Genomic DNA, 17,268 nt, shown 5'->3' with positions numbered 1-17,268 from the left:
CCAAACAAGAGACACAAATAACCATTAAAACCACAATGCGGAACATTCCAGGTTAGATAAGTCTATGTTAACCCCTTAACTCCCACCTGAACCGAGCACATTTTCTCCAGTTTGGCTTTACCCCAATCCAAAAGCTTCTGGAAAAAAGGTGAGGAAATAGAAACATAACTGAGACGAAAACAATGATGAAGATGTGACAAAAAAAGTGAGAAAACGTAGAACAAAAATGTCACAAAAAAACGGACAAAAAAATTGACACAAAAGGACACTTTTTTTTTTACAAAAAACTGGCAAAAATGTGACAAAAAAATGACAAAAAAGGACAAAAAATGACAGAAAGTGACAAAAAAATTATGAAAAATGTACAAAAAAATGACGAAAAAAGTATGAAAAAGAGGCAAAAATGAACATGTGACAAAAAACGGACAAAAAATGGACAAAAAATGGACAAAAAAATGATGAAAAAGTGGCAAAAATGATTAAAAAAATGATTTAAAAAAATACAGAAAATTTATGAAAAAATGATGGGGAAAAAAGCAAAAATGTCACAAAAAACTGACAAAAATGGACAAAAAAATTACAAAAAATTTACAAAATAGTTTGTAGTTTGTAATTTGTTGAAAACCCCCCAAAAAATGATGGAAAAAATCTGATGACGTGTGATACCGTATATACAGACGGTATCTCTGGAGTCGCCCATATATAGTCATGTTTGAAGACGGTTTAACCCCTTAACTCCCACCTGAACCGAGCACATTTTCTCCAGTTTGGCTTTACCCCAATCCAAAAGCTTCTGGAAAAAAGGTGAGAAAATAGCAACAAAACTGAGACGAAAACAATGACAAAAAACTAACAAAAATTTGACTAAAATTTGACAAAAAATGATGAAAAAGTGGCAAAAATGTCACAAAAAAATTACAAAAAATTGACAAAAAAATGATGAACATGTGACAAAAAGTGAAAAAAAATGTCCTATTTGACAAAAAAATTACAAAAAAGTTACTAAAAATGAGTTTAAAACTCCCCCCAAAAGCTTCTGGAAAAAAGGTGAGAAAATAGTGACAAAAAACTGACAAAAAACTGACAAAAATGTGACAAAAAATTGACAAAAAAATGTAAAAAAAATAGACAAAAAAATTATGAACATGTGACAAAAAGAGACAAAAAATGTAGTATTTGACACAAAAAAAAAGTTACAAAAATGAGTTGAAAACTCCCCCTAAAAGCTTCTGGTGAAAAAGGTGAGAAAATAGTGACAAAAAACTGACAAAAAAATGATGAAAAGACCACCGCTCTTTCCAGAACAGGAACAGGAGGTTTGCTGTTCCTTCTGTGCGAGCCCGGGCTGCTCTTCTAAGGACTGAAACACTAATCCAGCTTTCAATGCGAGGAAAAGGATCCGTTGAGATCAGTTATGTAGGTCTTAGCTTTCAAATGAGGCATTACACTGGCCTATAGACTGCAAAGAAGACTGGAGGAAATGCGCTCGGTTAGGGGTAGAAAGAGGTTAATGCACTTTTTTATCAATTCCAAATAACCATTGATTTTTGGGGACATGCTGCTGTCGGGAAACGCTGTGTGATCCTGTCGTGTTTACACATGGGACACAGATAAAAAGCCCGTCCCGAGTGAGGTCTGCACTGCGGAGCTGAACGATGAGGAGGACTTTGCTGTGGCTCCTGGCCTCTCTGGGCTTGGCCTGGATCTCTTCTCTCACTGATGCCCATCCATTGTAAGTCCACATTGTTTAACCTCTTAACTCCCGCCTGAACCGAGAGCATTTTCTCCAGTTCAGCTTTACCCAAATCCTGTAGGCCGGTGTGTAACGCCTCATTTGAAAGCTAAGACCTACAAAACTCATCTGAATGTGCGCTCGGCTCAGTCTGTAGAGGAGTTTTCTTTTTGCTTTGGCCTTCGGTTCCATGTAGACCAGACACAGTTTGTGCCTTTATATATGACCTGCGTTTATTGTACATATTGTTACTGTTCTTGTACAGCACTTTGGTTGACAATGGTTGTTTTTAAATGTGCTTTATAAATAAAATTGACATTGACATAAATGGATCTTTTTCTTTCCTCACGTCAACAGATTTTTTTCCCCATCATTTTTTGGGGGGAGGTTTCAACTAATTTTTGTAACTTTTTTGTATTTTTTTTGTCAAATAGTACAAAAAATTGGCACTTTTTGTCACATGTTCATAATTTTTTCATACTTTTTTACTCATTTTTTTTTAATCATTTTTTGTAAAAAATGTTGTCAATTGTTTGACATTTTTGCCACTTTTTCATAATTTTTTCATACTTTTTTCGTCCATTTTTTGTCAATTTTTTGTCATTTTTTTTGTCATTTTTAGTCATATTTTTCATCATTTTTTCATCATTTTTAGTCACATTTTTCATCATTTTTTCGTCCATTTTTTGTCCTTTTTTGTCAAATTTTTGTCACATTTCTGTCTTTTTTTGTGTCATTTTTTGTGACATTTTTGCCACTTTTTCATCATTTTTTCTTGTCAATTTTTCATCATTTTTTCGTCCATTTTTTGTCCTTTTTTGTCACATTTCTTTCATTTTTTTGTCAATGTTTTCTCACTTTTTTGTCACATTTCCATCATTGTTTTCGTCTCAGTTCTGTCGCTATTTTCTCACCTTTTTCCCAGATGCTTTTGGATTGGGGTAAAGCCAAACTGGAGAAAATGTGCTCGGTTCAGGTCCAAAAGCTTCTGGAAAAAAGCTGAGACGAAAACAATGATGGAAATGTGACAAAAAAGTGAGAAAACATTGACAAAAAAGTGACGAAAAATTGAGGAAAAAGTGGAAAAAATGTCACAAAAATGTCACAAGAAATTGACAAAAAATGTACGAAAAAATGACAAAAATGTGACAAAAAAGAGACAAAAAATGACCAAAAAATGACAAAAAGTTTACAAAAATGAGTTGAAAACCCAACAAAAAAATTATGGAAAAAAAATCTGATGACGTGAGGAAAAAGATCCTCTCGGTTCAGGCGGGGGTTAAGAGGTTAAACATGGTTCACACTCAGTTTCGACATAATTTAGTCCAGTTTTGGTACATGTAAGGCCCTTTTCAGACCCAGTTTAGTCCTGATTTGATCTCGATTTAGAACCGGTGGTACTTGGAAGGTCTAATATTTGATGAGATGGCGCTGTGTGAAAAAGGTGTGAAGCTTTTGAGAACCGCTGGTCAACTGCATAGAATTACAAGTAATGAAATAGAAGCATTTTAAATATTGTGATTGTTGCTTCACAATATTATATGAGGAAAAAAAGTAATTTAGTTGTATTTACACTTTGCTCGATCTACAGCCTCTTGCCACATCCAGGTTGTGTCTCAGTTCCAAGTATTGTGGATTTTGGCCCTGATGTGAGTCTGGTTTGCAGAGCAAGTAAACATCAGAGCTCAAAGCACTGGTGAAACATTTTATTGATTGACTGCGGAATTCTTCCGCAGTCAATTATTGGTTTTCATGTTCTTTATTATTATTCCTCTTCCATCTTTTTCCCGATTTTCTCCAGCTTTCAGCACCTTCATGCTTTGTGCAATTTATGCAAGTTATGCATCAAAACGTTCCGCATGTTGAGGAGAAGGGTGTTATTACTTTTGGGACTTCTGCACCTTACGGTTTTTCCGCAATCGGCCGAAATGTCGGAGATTTTTCCCATTGACTTATAATGGGGCTGCCGCAAATCCATGCTTTTCTGCACTTTTTTCTGCATTTTATGCAATTTCTGCACTTTGTGCATGTTCAGCTTATGCAACTTGTGGGTTTTGAGAAAAAATTGGCCTTCTGCAGTTTTCCAGTTTTTTTATACAAGAGTTTGAAATGTTTACATTGGTGTGTATGGGGGAATCCAGCCAATCGGGAGACTCCAGGACTTTCAGCCTTTTGTGCAGCTTCTGCCAATCAAGCACTTTCAACAGTTTGACCAGTTTATGGAATTTAAAAAGTTTATGCAATATTAACAATTTATGCAAAGTAACCACTTTATGGGATTTAACCAGTTTATGCATTTTAAAGCGTTCATGCAACTTAAGAGTTTATGCCATTTAGGATTTATGAATTTTAAAGAGTTTATGCAATTTACATAATTTATGCAAAAAACCCATTCATGCATTTTACCACTTTATGCAGTTTATACAGTTTATGCAACATGACATTTTATGCATTTTACCAGTTTATGCAAATTTGATTATGCAATTTGAAGAGTTTATGCAATTTCTGCATTCGCATCCCGCATTTCCGCAGTCAATCGCAATGGCGCAGCCATTGCATTTCTAGTTGATTCTGGAGGTTTGTCAGAATAATTTCAAAACATTAGTCGGACCAAAAATTTGTGCTGATAGATTTTAACCTCTTACCACCCGCCTGAACCGAATGCATTCTGTCCTCTTGGCCATTATATAGGCCTGTGTAACGCCTCATTTGAAAGTTAAGACCCAAAAAACTGATCTTTTTCCTCGTGTTGTTGCTGTGTTGTGTCACCTTTATGTTTTTGTTTTTTTTTTGGTCACATTTTTGTTGAATTTTTGTCACATTTTTGTTGAATTTTTGTCATTTTTTTGTTGATTTTTTGTCATTTTTTGTAGAATTTTTGTCACATTTTTGTTGAATTTTTGTCGTTTTTTTGTTGAATTTCTGTCATTTTTTGTTGAATTTTTGTCATTTTTTGTTGAATTTTTGTCACATTTTTGTTGAATTTTTTTCATTTTTTTGTTGAATTTTTGTCATTTTTTGTTGAATTTTTGTCACATTTTTGTTGATTTTTTTTCATTTTTTTGTTGATTTTTTGTCACATTTTTGTTGATTTTTTTTCATTTTTTTGTTGAATTTTAGTCATTTTTTTTTGTTGAATTTTTGTCCATTTTTTTGTCAAATTTTTGTTGTTTTTTTTCACATTTTTTGTGGCTGTTTTGGTGCTTTTTTTTCCCAAGAAGCTTTTTGATTAGGGTAAAGCCAAACTGGAGAAAATGGGATCCGTTCAGGTGGGAGTTAAGGGGTTAACTAAGGATATAATTGTCACAACGAAACAATAATGCTTAATTATGCATAAAAAACACAAATAAAACACTATATCAATAAAAGGAACAGGTTCCAACAGCGCAGTCCATCCAACACTGGATTAATGTTTTACTTTTGCCTTATTTTCAGCCGGAAGGTGATGTCTGCTCCCAACATGCTGCGTGTGGGAACAGCAGAGAACATCTTTGTGGAGTGTCAAGACTGTGTCGGACAGGCATCGATGAATGTCAAAATCTCCGCCTGGAACTATCCAACAAAGACCACACAACTGAAGCAAACAACTGTGCAGCTAAATGCAGCCAACAAGTACCAAGCATTTGGAGAACTTGTGGTAAAGCATCACTCATCTTGATTTCATTATTTAAAAACTATTTCTGGATGGCTTTTAATGTATTGAATTTATTGGCAATGACAGATCCCCCCTGATAGTTTTGACAAGGATCCCACAGTGAAGCAGTACGTGTACCTGCTGGCGGACTTCCCAGAAAACCGCTTGGAGAAGGTGGTCTTAGTCTCGTTTCAGTCGGGATACATTTTCATCCAAACAGACAAGACCCTTTACAACCCTGACGATGAAGGTAATTGTGGCATTAAAGGGTTTTCAGAATTGAAAACAAATTGGATATATTTCTATAAGACGGCATGGTATGAAAAATACAAAAACAATATTTGAAAACTGATCACTTTCAATCAAACTGTTGTGTTGGGTTTGGACGAGCTGTGTTTGGACTAGCTGTGTTTGGACTAGCCACCTCCTTCACCTGAGACGACCACACTATCACTGAGCTACGGAAACTCATTGCTGCCAGGCTGATCTTCTCTAAATTGGTGCTCTGAAATGAAGTCCAAGCACTCCGCTGGAGGCGAGGGGTCATTTACTTGTTTTTAGAGAGGGTGGGACCATAGGCGACGATTCAAGTTCTTCCCAGTAGATGCCCAGTCCAACAACAACAACAACAACAAAAAACAGTAAAGGTTGGGATTGGTCGGCAGTCAAATAGATGGGAACATGGCTGAGTAAATGACACAGCCGATTTTAGATTAATCTTATGAAAGACCCCGCACTCCTGCAAAAAACGGAATTACAGTTCAGGCAATATTTATTGAATCATTCCCTGGGCATCCACAGATTTGAGAGGGTGCTCCAGCCCCGCAAAAACGTACAAATTAAAGCTTATTTCTGTGACAGAGAGGTAGTATAAATACGTAGGGGTCTTAAACTATGGCTTTTGTGAATAAAGGTGGAAATTGGGGATGAATTTCAGGAGAAACTCTGACAGAGACTAGACTGCTGCCAGGCTAAGAACACTGGCTGTTTTCACTGAGGATGGGTGGGCCACTTAACAAGTCACTTAAAAAGCCAATTGAAGGTCAAAATGGCCGACTTCCTGTAAGTCTGAGCGTGGTTCTCCATTCAGTTTTTGTTTTGTCCTGATGTCCCCTTTCACTGTACTGAAGGGTTTGGGCCTACGCTGAAAAACACGCTTTTTAATTTGAATAGGGGTCAACTTTGAGGGGGCGCTGTGCAGCCACGCCACCCGAATGGCTCCGCCAAATTTGGAGAGTTTTTGGCCACGTTTAGCGAGTCAAAAATGCGATCTTTTACAGAGAAAAATAATAATAAGAAACCACACAAAAACATTGGTCCCTTGCCGGGGACTGCATCCGGCTCGGGCCTAAATATAAATTTGAAGACATCAGACAACTTTCTAAATGCACCGTAGTTAGTTTATATTGTCTAGTAGTAAATCCATTAAAAAAATGCAAAAATCTAAAACATGTTTGTCTCAGTTAATTTTAGGATATTTGCTCTGACGCCGGGCATGAGGCCGATCGGGACGGAAGAGGCAACGGGAAACCCGGTCTCTGTCAAAGTGGAGATTGTGGTATGTACAGTTCAATATGTGTAACCATAGAGATTAATCAGTTTACCGTCACTTTCTTTCACAGCACAGTCATATGGTAATAGGATTAAAATAGCATGGTACCGTGAGGACCGTAGATTTAGCTTGTAGCATTAGCTTTCTCTGGTGGTAATATTACAACAGGCATCCTCGAGGCCCAAACACATTCCCAGTGCAGATTCAGCCACTGAAATAAGTTTTCTTGTTGCCGCTTTTAATCCTGGGTGTGTAGGTAAAGAAACACTGATATGTGTCTCTGTAAAAGTCCCAGAGCTGCTGTAGCTCCGGTTCACAATGAAGCTAAACCTCCGCGACCTGTTTACATCTGAGGCCGGCGTAGCATCTGCCCCGGTGGCTCACTGTTGAGGAAAGCTCCTGATTGGAGAAATTTACGAGCGTCGACCAAAAAGTTAAACATTTCTCACCTCTAGCGTTTGTCACATTTTTGTCATTTTTTCGTCAATTTTTGTCAAATTTTAATCAAATTTTTGTCATGTTTTGTCACATTTTTTGGTCATTTTTTTTCACATTTTTGTCATTTTTTTGACAATTTCTTGTGACATTTTTGCCACTTTTTCATTAATTTTTCGTCACTTTTTTGTCAATGTTTTCTCACTTTTTTGTCACATTTCCATCATTGTTTTCGTCTCAGTTTTGTTGCTATTTTCACAGCTTTTTTCCAGAAGCTTTTGGACCGGGGTAAAGCCAAACTGGAGAAAATGTGCTCGGTTCACTTACAAGGCCTTTACATTGTAGCAGGTACTGTGTGCCTTTAGCTATTTTACAGTGTCATTTATATTGTTGTGTATTTGTCAAAGACTTGTAAATGTATTGTCATGCTTGTATTTTAATGCCTTTTAACATCTTGGCCAGGGGACTACAGATCAAAAATAGCCATGTGTTATATGAAACTGCACGGTCTCTTTTTAAAATAAACCTCCATCTAAATTGACCGTGGTCTTTAGGTCTGGTGAGTGAAAGGTAAAATGTTGTTTGAGGTGGTACGTTGGGCCCCAAATTTGAGAACCACTGAACCTACAACAAACCTTCTGTTCACGTTCCTGGTCATTTGCAGACCCCTCTGGGCATGGTCATCCCGCTGGACACTGCCTTACTCAGCTCAGGGATCCACTCTGGAACATACCAGCTTGGTGAAATTTCCAGGTCAGTTTTGCATTTACTTTTGGGAAATTAGTCTTTTTCTAATCCGTCCATGTGTGTCCAGTGTTGGCCCGTGGGAAGTTGTAGCACGATTTCAAAGCAACCCACAGCAGTCATACTCTGCGGAGTTTGAAGTAAAAAAACATGGTAAGTTTCAATTAACAAAGCCAGTGATGGTCATTATTAAAGCTTGTATTTATAGGAGGTAAAGATTTCCTTTGGAATGTCACATTTTACAAAACTCAGCTTGTGAATTTGTTCTGCTTACATAATGTTTGATTTCTTAACCACTTAACTCCCACCTGAACCGAGCAAATTTTCTCGAGTTTGGCTTTACCCTAGTCCAAAAGCTTCTGGAAAAAAGTGAGAAAACATTGACAAAAAAGTTACAAAAAATTAATGAAAAAGTTGCAAAAATGTCACAAGAAATTGACAAGAAATTGACTAAAAAATGACAAAATGTGACAAAAAATTACAAAAATTAGATTAAAAAAAAGACAAAATTGACGAAAGAAAGGACAAAAATGTGATAAAATTTTGACCAAAAAATTACAAAAATTTGACAAAAAATGCCAAAAAAGTTGAATACCCAACAAAAAAATGATGGAAAAAAAAAAATCTGATGACGTGAGGAAAAAGATCCTCTGAGTTCAGGCGGGAGTTAAGAGGTTAACAACAACAACAAAATAAAATAAAAAGGTTTTCTGATTCATTTTCAGTGCTGCCTAGTTATGAGGTGAAGCTGACAGCTGATAGTTCTTTCTACTATTACGACACCCCATCCTTTAATGTTAGAGTCACATCAACGTGAGTAACTCATGATTTAAGCATTTTATCTTGATGTAAAGGTAGTAACAGCTGTAGAGCTTAACCCTTTTATGGTTTCAGATATTTGTTCGGAAAAGAAGTGGATGGCATGGCCTATGTTGTGTTTGGGGTCATGAAAGATTACCTCAGAAAGGTCTTTCCTGCATCACTGCAAAAAATCCCAGTAAGTCCCTCATACTTTACTCCATTTGCTTTGTCTGTCTGGGCCGTGAGTGAAGATGACCACATGGGTGCAAAAAGAACATGATCTGTCCTGCCAAGGTTCATGTCTTAAATATCGATGGTGGGCTGGTGTTTGTATCACTCTAGGGGCAATCAATGTGAGCAATGCCACTGCTTTGGGGAAAAAAGTTAATAATTTGTGCCTTATATTGTTTCCTGCAGATTGGCGCCATAATTACAGCAATATTGATCATAAACCTGGTCAAAATATCTGCATTTGAGAAATTCTGTTCGCTCGTCCACTTCTATATTAACACATTGTTTTGGGGATTTAGCTTTGGAGTGCCAACAATCCAGGCCATTTTCATGATATTTGTAGCACCACAGCGTATTCTATGTTATATCTATGGACACAGGCTATGGCTCCTTTTGAAAGGTGACACTCTAAGCTCTCCGTAGGTGAAATGGAGATATTGCTCGTTATATGAAACTCTCCTTTCTGATTCACTCCTCTCTCCTCTCTGGATGGACACTAACGTTATGGGAAGAGGCCAATGCCTAAATATCTCAATTGCAAGTCAATTTCAAGGACAACATTGTTTTTCAAACACTGCGTATTATCGATCACTTTTTATCGCGTGTGCATTTAAACAGCCTGGGTCTCGGATTGAAGACTTTAATAGGATGTTTCTCAGCCGCGCTTAAGCCGATTTTCACCAACACCACGGCCCTGGGACTAAAAAAAGAAACAATAAAACGGCAATAATAAATATAAAATGTCCAGATCGGTACTTTTCACAAGTTTTTGATCATTTATTTCAGTTTTGTTTATCACAGAGCTCCCAAAATCACACACACGGTGTATTAGAGTGTATTAAAGAGAGTATGAAAAATAAATAAATGCAAAAACGTGTTTTTTTTACGTTTTTGGCACTCACTGCGGAAGTTTAATAATGTTTTGTCACATGACACCGAGCCCTGTATAACTCACACACACAACACATTATCTGCATGATGTGCAACACTAATGTTCAGACCAAACCGGTGTTACTGTTTAGATTGTTGGTGGTAATGGTCAAGCCACACTACAGAAAGATCACATCCTCAGGACTTACCCGAATATTGAAGATCTGGTTGGAGGATCTCTCTTTGTGACAGCCACGGTGTACACAGAAAGTGGTAAGTCCAAGTAAACAATGAAATCTTTAGCACTGATTTATTTGTATGTTTATTCATTACATTCATATTTTTACAGGAAGTGAAATGGTTGAGGAAGAGTTAAGAAATATGGCAATTGCTAAATCTCCATACATCATCAGCTTTGATGAAACACCTAAATATTTCAAAGCCGGATTGTCATATGATGTCACGGTATGTTAATGTCCATAAAGATGCTTTATAATGCACTTTTATAATCACAGGCAGATGTTTAACTTTGAGCTTTGTGCAGGTTACTGTAACAAACCCTGATGGGACTCCTGCAGAGGGCGTGCCTATTGTGGTACAGCCTGGTCAGATCCAAGACACAACTCGAGACAACGGCAGGGCCCGTTTGATGGTCAACACCAGGGCCACTGATTCAAGCCTGACTATTACTGTGAGTAACAAGATGTGAAAGCAAAAGAATCATTTCGGTTTATGCATTTCCATCTTCGAGCATTTTCATTTGTCTCTGACTGAAGGCGAGGACCAATGATGCCCAGCTTCCTGCAGAGAGACAGGCCTCAAAGTCAATGGTGGCTAAACATTATCAGAGCCAGAACTACATCCACATTGGTGAGTACCTTACAGTGCCAGCTTCTACAAAACGCCACACAACACCATGATGGCCACCGGAGTCGGAGAATAAAACAATAGTTTAGTTTAGTTTATTTCGGTTTGGTCATTTACAAATGATTCAAAACATTCAAAACATACAAGTCAAGCAATGTCAACACAATAAATGAGCCGGCGCAGGCAGAAGCTAAAGCTTATTGTGCCGGCCCTTCCCTTTTAAATCATAAATGCAGCACATTAATGGTAATAACCATCCATTCGCTGAATTAACACAGGTGGACCATTATTCTCTTGTAAATATTTTTGAACTGAAAAAGAGACGTGGCTTGTTTTAACTCATTGCAGCAGCTATTCCATAATGTAACTCCTTTGCAGGGACGTGCACAGGTAGAGCCCAGGTGGTGCTCAAGCACCTGCCCCTTTGCCCTGTGCCCTTTAAGTGCCCTTCTCAAGACCATTTTTTTTCCTCCCCAATATTAAGTATTATTTATTTTATTGTTCTTAGATATTTGCTCTATTAAGTCAACATGTGCTGAAAATACAGTTTTAATGTTCAGCAACTTCAAATCGCGCTTCCTTCCTCCTCCTCCTCCGTGTCGCGGCGGCGCTGACGCTCCTGATCACAGAAGGGCAGCTGTGCTGTCCCCGCGTTTCCCCCGTTTGAGAAGATGGTACAGCCCATCTCCGTGAGACGCGGGAGTAAAGTCTGTAAATATTCGATAACTTTATGAACGAGCCAGCGCGACATGACTGGATTATTAAAGGGAAAGGAAACGAGAGGGCCGTCGGGACGAGGACGTCAGCGCCGCCGCTCGTGTCGAGACCGTCCGGATAAAGCCTGCGGTAACAAGTCAGTCACTTTAGCGGTTCTGTTTGTCGCGCTATAAAATGTTCTTAAAATGAGCTGTATTATTCAGACTAAGTCAGGGCTGAAGGTAGACCAGGGCCAGAGCAGAGTGAGCTGAGGTAAGGAGAGAGAAGGTGAGGAGGTGCCTGGGTTCTGGACACTGCATCTCTGTGAGGAGCACAGGAACATGAACAGCCCAGATTATTGTTATTTAACAGTTATTTAACAAGTGTAGGCTACAGCACCTTTGCATCATTTACAGTATTTGTTTTTGTGCTAGTATAAGGGCAGAGCCTTGTGATAGTCCTACATCGTTTATTATTAGGTCCACATAATTGGACATTTTATGTTGCTGTGTTAATCAATGGTCTGTTAGTGTCACTAATTACTAACTTTTTTTTTTGGGGGGGGGGGGTTGCCCTTTTGTCTTAGTTGAGCACCTGCCCCTCAAAATGTCTGTGCACGCCACTGCTCCTTTGCATGATAAACAGTGTTTTCTTAATGTAGAATGTACTTGCGGTTGATTAAATATATATGTTCCTCTGAGATTATAGTTACTTTCTCGCTGGCATTTAGGGATTTTATTTTGTTTAACTTGGTAAATGAACTTTTCCGTGTACAAATCGACTAAGTCATAGAACTTCAGGATTTGATTGGATAAACAGTGAATGACTTGATGAATTGAAAGGTGCATAATTAATTAATCTGATGATCTTCTTTTGTAATAGGAAAATTGGATTGGTTCCAGTTTTATAAGTATTTCCCCAAATCACTATGCCATACGTTAGGTATGGTGTGACAAGAGAACCATAAAGTAAATGTAATGCTTTTTTGTTCAAAATATATTGAAATTTATACAAAATTGCAATAGTTTTGGATACTTTGTTTTCACTCCAAGAAATGTTATATGATATACTCTTTCTATCTCATTTTCATTAATATTGATCTTGATCTCATCATTTATCTCCTTATTACTAAATACCATCAATTTTAAGTTAAGTGACAATTTATTCACGTCAAACCAATTTTTTAGTTTATATAATTCTCTTTCAACCACCAACACAAGCTCCTTAAGATTTGGGCCAGAGCAATATATCGTTGTGTCGAGAATAAAATTAAGAACATCCGATACTTTACAAACATCATTTATATATAACAAATAGCTTGGGGCCCAAAACCGAACCTTGCGGAACCCCACAATTAATTCTCTGTAAGCGGGACACAACTCCACTTAAGTTAACGTATTGGAAACGATCCGTTAAATAATGTTCTAACCACGAAAGTGCATTTCCCCTGAATCTGTATTTATATACTATATACTAGCAACTAAGTATTTGATCCAAAACATTTGATTTCATGAGCAAAGACGACGCCACAGTTAAGGTACGATTAGGAATGCATTAATGGTGAGTGACGTGATGATCGCTGGGTGAGAGAGTCCATCAGCGGGAAAAGCTCTTCAGAACCACTTACGCTTGGAACAGAAGAATCAGCCCTGAAAGGAAAGACTAATTTTCACTGGCCCATATAAAATAGAAGATTTGTTATATTAACCTGTATTTGATACATTTACAATGTTGACCTGGAAGTATCAATGTGGTCTCTGGCTGTTGCTTGTCAGTTATTGTTCTCTTTTGCATGTCTGGTGATGGGATATAAGAATTGTCTGGTGCTCAGAAGATGCCTGATTGTTGTGTGTGTTTAAAGTTCTCCAGTGCTCTCTCTGTTGTAGGTGTGATAACGACAGATGTGAAATTAGGAGCTAGTCTTAAAGTCCACCTACTCATGAGAACCGAAAGGTGGCAATTCGAAATTACATACCTGGTGAGTGACGCTGCTCTGTGCTTCAAATATCCAATATTCATGAGAAAAACTGCTTTGCTGGATTACCTTATGTTTGTGTGTAGATCCTGAGCCGGGGTCAACTGGTAGACTTTGGGAGACACCTTGCACTTGGTCAAACGACGGTCGCTTTAAATATCCCGGTTACCAAAAAAATGCTGCCATCTTTCCGACTTGTTGTGTACTACCATCAGACTCCCACTGAGGTGGTGTCCGACTCTGTTAGGGTAGATGTTGACGACTCCTGTATGGGCACGGTAAAGCTCCCCAGCCGCCTAGTGTCCCTAACAGTTTACAGATTGCCCTATGTAGCCCAAAGTAAACTCCTCTTCAAACGTGCACCGCATAATCCCAGTATGTTTTGTTTTTAGTTGAAGCTTGAACCCAAAAACCCTGTCCCGTCGTATGAGCCGCAGGGGACATTTCATCTGAGGGTCACTGGAGACCCAGGGGCCACTGTGGGACTGGTGGCCGTGGACAAAGGTGTTTATGTCTTGAACAAGAAGCACCTCCTCACCCAGAAAAAGGCAAGTTTTTTCCCCATTAAATGTAAATTTAAAAAAAATACACATGTTGGTGCACTTCAGAGAGAGCCAGGCTGCGCTCACAGTTTGTGTCACTCCAACTACACGTTTACAACCAACTGCGGTTAAACACATTTTACGGAGAATTGTCCATGGTCAGAGACTAAAGCTGCACAAATTCATTCAGAACTCAGAAAGGAGCGCTTTGACGTCATATCCAGATGTCAATTTCAACCAGAATCTCAGGCCTCGTTTCTCCCATCAAAAGCAGACGTCGGGGGTGATTGAAGAAGCTTTTTGATTGGGGTAAAGCCAAACTGTAGAAAATGGGATCCGTTCAGGTGGGAGTTAAGAGGTTAAATGAGGCGTTACACCTATAGGCTGTAAGCTCCAGTTCAGAAGCTTTTAGATTTAGGTAAAGCTGAACTGGAGAAGATGTGCTTGTCTAAGGCAGGGGGTTAAGTACTGTCAAAATGTGAGAAACTCTGTCAATTACTTCAAACTTTCCAAACAGGAAACACCAAATGAGGTCATAAATGATGCACAGCTCTGGCAACTGTAGAAAATGGTGCTTTACTTTTGGCTAAAATTGTCAGGTTCGGCCCTTGGTCCTTTTACAATAAAGAAAATCGGCTCCACCAAGAAAACCTGCCGACCCCTGATCTAGATAATGCTCATCCCGTGTGAATAGGGCTTAAGTTGAGACCATTTACTTACCGTTTTTCGGCACAAAATTTTGGCCGATACACGCGGACCTGCTGGACATGGACGACTACGGAAAGTATAGACCAACCTGGGCCGAGGGGATCTGTAGTGTCAAGGTTGAGCTTCCCACCTGTTTTGTGCTTTTTGCCACTTGGATAAAACAATTTGAGTCGGCCGTGTGTGCTTAAACCCGAGGTGCAACAGGCAGGAGCTATGCCGCTGCCTTGGCCGCTGTTCTACCTACCCGGCTCGATGGCGCTGAATCCTCTTATGGGACAGCCTTCCCCCGTTTGTGCAGTGTGACTTTGGGAGCTTGTCCTTGGAAGATGAGTGAGAGTTTGGAGTTGTATTCTGCGGACATTTCATGGCTTGTGGCGGAGGTCTGCGCAGACTGACCGAGGGAAGCGCCTCTAAACCCGGCCACTCTCCAAGGAAGAGCCAGGACAGCGCGTCAGTCTGACTGACCACACGCTCGTTAAAAGAACATCATAATCAAAAGTATTGCTGAGTTCTTAACACACTTTTAGAAAAGTAAAAGTACCTGTAGTTCACTGTTTTCTTGGAAAATGTGACGAAGCACGAAGAGAAAATCCTTTCATTTCCAGCGTGACGCTGGCGCTTCAACTCCATCCATCCATTTTCTTCCGCTTTATCCGGGGCCGGGTCGCGGGGGCAGCAGTCTCAGCAGAGATGCCCAAACTTCCCGATCCACACACACCTCCTCCAGCTGTTCTGACCCCGAGGCGACACCAGGCCAGCTCGGAGACATAGTCCCACCGTGTCCTGGGTCTTCCACGAGGCCTTGTCCCCCTAGGACATGCCTGGAACACCTCCCGCGGGAGGCGACCAGGAGGCATCCGGAACAGATGCCCGAGCCACCTCAGCTGCTCCTTTCGACGTGAAGGAGCAGCGACTCTACTCCGAGCTCCTCCCGGGTAACTGAGCTCCTCACCTGATCTCGGAGGGTGCGCCCAGCCACCCTGCGAAGGAAACTCATTTCGGCCGCTTGTATTCGCGATCTTGTCCTTTCGGTCATGACCCAAATCTCATGACCATAGGTGAGGGCGGGAACGTAGATCGATCGGTAAATCGAGAGCTTTGCCCCGACTCAGCTCCCTCTTCACCACGACAGACCGATACAGCGACCGCATCACTGCTGACGCCGCACCGATCCGTCTGTCCATCTCACGCTCCATCCGTCCCTCACTGAGAACAAGACCCCGAGATACTTGAACTCCTCCACTTGAGGTAAGGACTCCCCACCGACCTGAAGAGGGGAAGCCACCTTTTTCCGGTGGAGAACCATGGCCTCGGATTTGGAGGTGCTGATCCTCATCCCGGCCGCTACACACTCGGCGCTTCAACTGCGCTTTGTAAAATGGGCTTTTTGATAAAAACATTGAACCTTTCTTTAATATTTGGGGCTGTCTCAAAAACACTTTGTTATGTTAGTCACTGACCCAGGTGACATGTTGTATTTAATATATTTTTCTATATTCGCTCCATATTTTTTACTGTTGGCCAATTTGGCCGATGGAAATAATTTTTACCGGCCATTTGCTTTGCAAACCGGCCAAAAGCTACAGCCGGTTAACGGAAACCCTGCTTGGGAGTATTGTGTGGTCAGTGGGCCAGTCTGCTTTTGCCACTTCAATAAACGGAGATCTGACATTTTCTCCAAAGAGTAACCAGCCTCTGCCTATATTTCCTCTTCCAGTGTACTCACTCTGTCTGCTCCTTTGTGCAAAACACTTGCCATCCAACTGTGGATCCGATGAGGTGACGATCCTTTATGTTTTTACACTTCAGACCACTGACATTGTTACGATCATTAAAGCATTTTACTCCTCTCCAGTACAAAGCACCCGGTGCTCAGAGCCACTCCCCTTTCACACAGAAAGTAGAGCTGATTTTCTTTTCTGTATTCCACTCATTTACATTATTTTAAGAGACTCGACGTTAAAACTTAATGCTGTGGTGAAATAATGTATTTTCAGTGTTTGTTTGTTCCTCTGTAGGTGTGGGAGACTGTGGAGAAGGCAGACACTGGTTGCACACCAGGCGGAGGGAAAAACAACATGGGAGTTTTCTTTGATGCAGGACTCATGTTTCACACTGATACTGCGGATGGGACTCCCTATAGACAAGGCAACTATTCACTTTGGAAATAATAATCTCAACGTACCTGAGGCTCATGTTGTACTTTGTTATATTTCAGATGTGAGATGCAGCCCAGGCACTTTGTCTGATGCCAGAACCTCTCTGGGTGAGTGCTAATGTCTCATTATTCAGGGTTTCCGCAGGGCGTGAAAAAAAAATTCTAACTCATTAAATGAATTGGAAAATGTCATTAAAAAGCATTAACTCTCCTACGGCGGCGTGTCGGCGCCGACACAGTTGCGCATGCGCTGTTCTTTTCCCCATAACTGCAAAAGTAAACACGCAATCTTAAAAATTTTAACTGTGTTGGAAAGCCAACCC

At 39.9% G+C, this 17,268-nt stretch overlaps 1 protein-coding gene across 1 annotated transcript in view; it reads left to right on the top strand.

Moving 5' to 3' along the window:
• Positions 1-1,655: 1,655 nt before the first annotated feature.
• LOC306969169 (complement C3-like) overlaps positions 1,656-17,268 on the top strand; it is a gene marked incomplete at both ends in the record, with an annotated part of 41,989 nt that continues 26,376 nt past the window's right edge. Inside the window, 16 exons of the mRNA XM_079564769.1 lie at positions 1,656-1,732; positions 5,168-5,369; positions 5,454-5,616; positions 6,830-6,924; positions 8,018-8,106; positions 8,168-8,250; positions 8,823-8,910; positions 8,992-9,094; positions 10,152-10,272; positions 10,349-10,464; positions 10,544-10,690; positions 10,776-10,869; positions 13,449-13,540; positions 13,624-13,815; positions 13,930-14,085; positions 16,806-16,935. Coding sequence (XP_079420895.1) covers positions 1,656-1,732; positions 5,168-5,369; positions 5,454-5,616; positions 6,830-6,924; positions 8,018-8,106; positions 8,168-8,250; positions 8,823-8,910; positions 8,992-9,094; positions 10,152-10,272; positions 10,349-10,464; positions 10,544-10,690; positions 10,776-10,869; positions 13,449-13,540; positions 13,624-13,815; positions 13,930-14,085; positions 16,806-16,935 — 1,948 coding nt within the window. The remainder of the gene's footprint in view (positions 1,733-5,167; positions 5,370-5,453; positions 5,617-6,829; positions 6,925-8,017; positions 8,107-8,167; positions 8,251-8,822; positions 8,911-8,991; positions 9,095-10,151; positions 10,273-10,348; positions 10,465-10,543; positions 10,691-10,775; positions 10,870-13,448; positions 13,541-13,623; positions 13,816-13,929; positions 14,086-16,805; positions 16,936-17,268) is intronic.

This window comes from Gobius niger (assembly GCF_951799975.1).
Source record: "Gobius niger genome assembly, chromosome: 10".
Taxonomy (NCBI): Eukaryota; Metazoa; Chordata; class Actinopteri; order Gobiiformes; family Gobiidae; genus Gobius; species Gobius niger.
The sequence above is the reverse complement of the archived record's forward strand: the minus strand, read 5'-3'. Positions and strand labels throughout refer to the sequence as shown.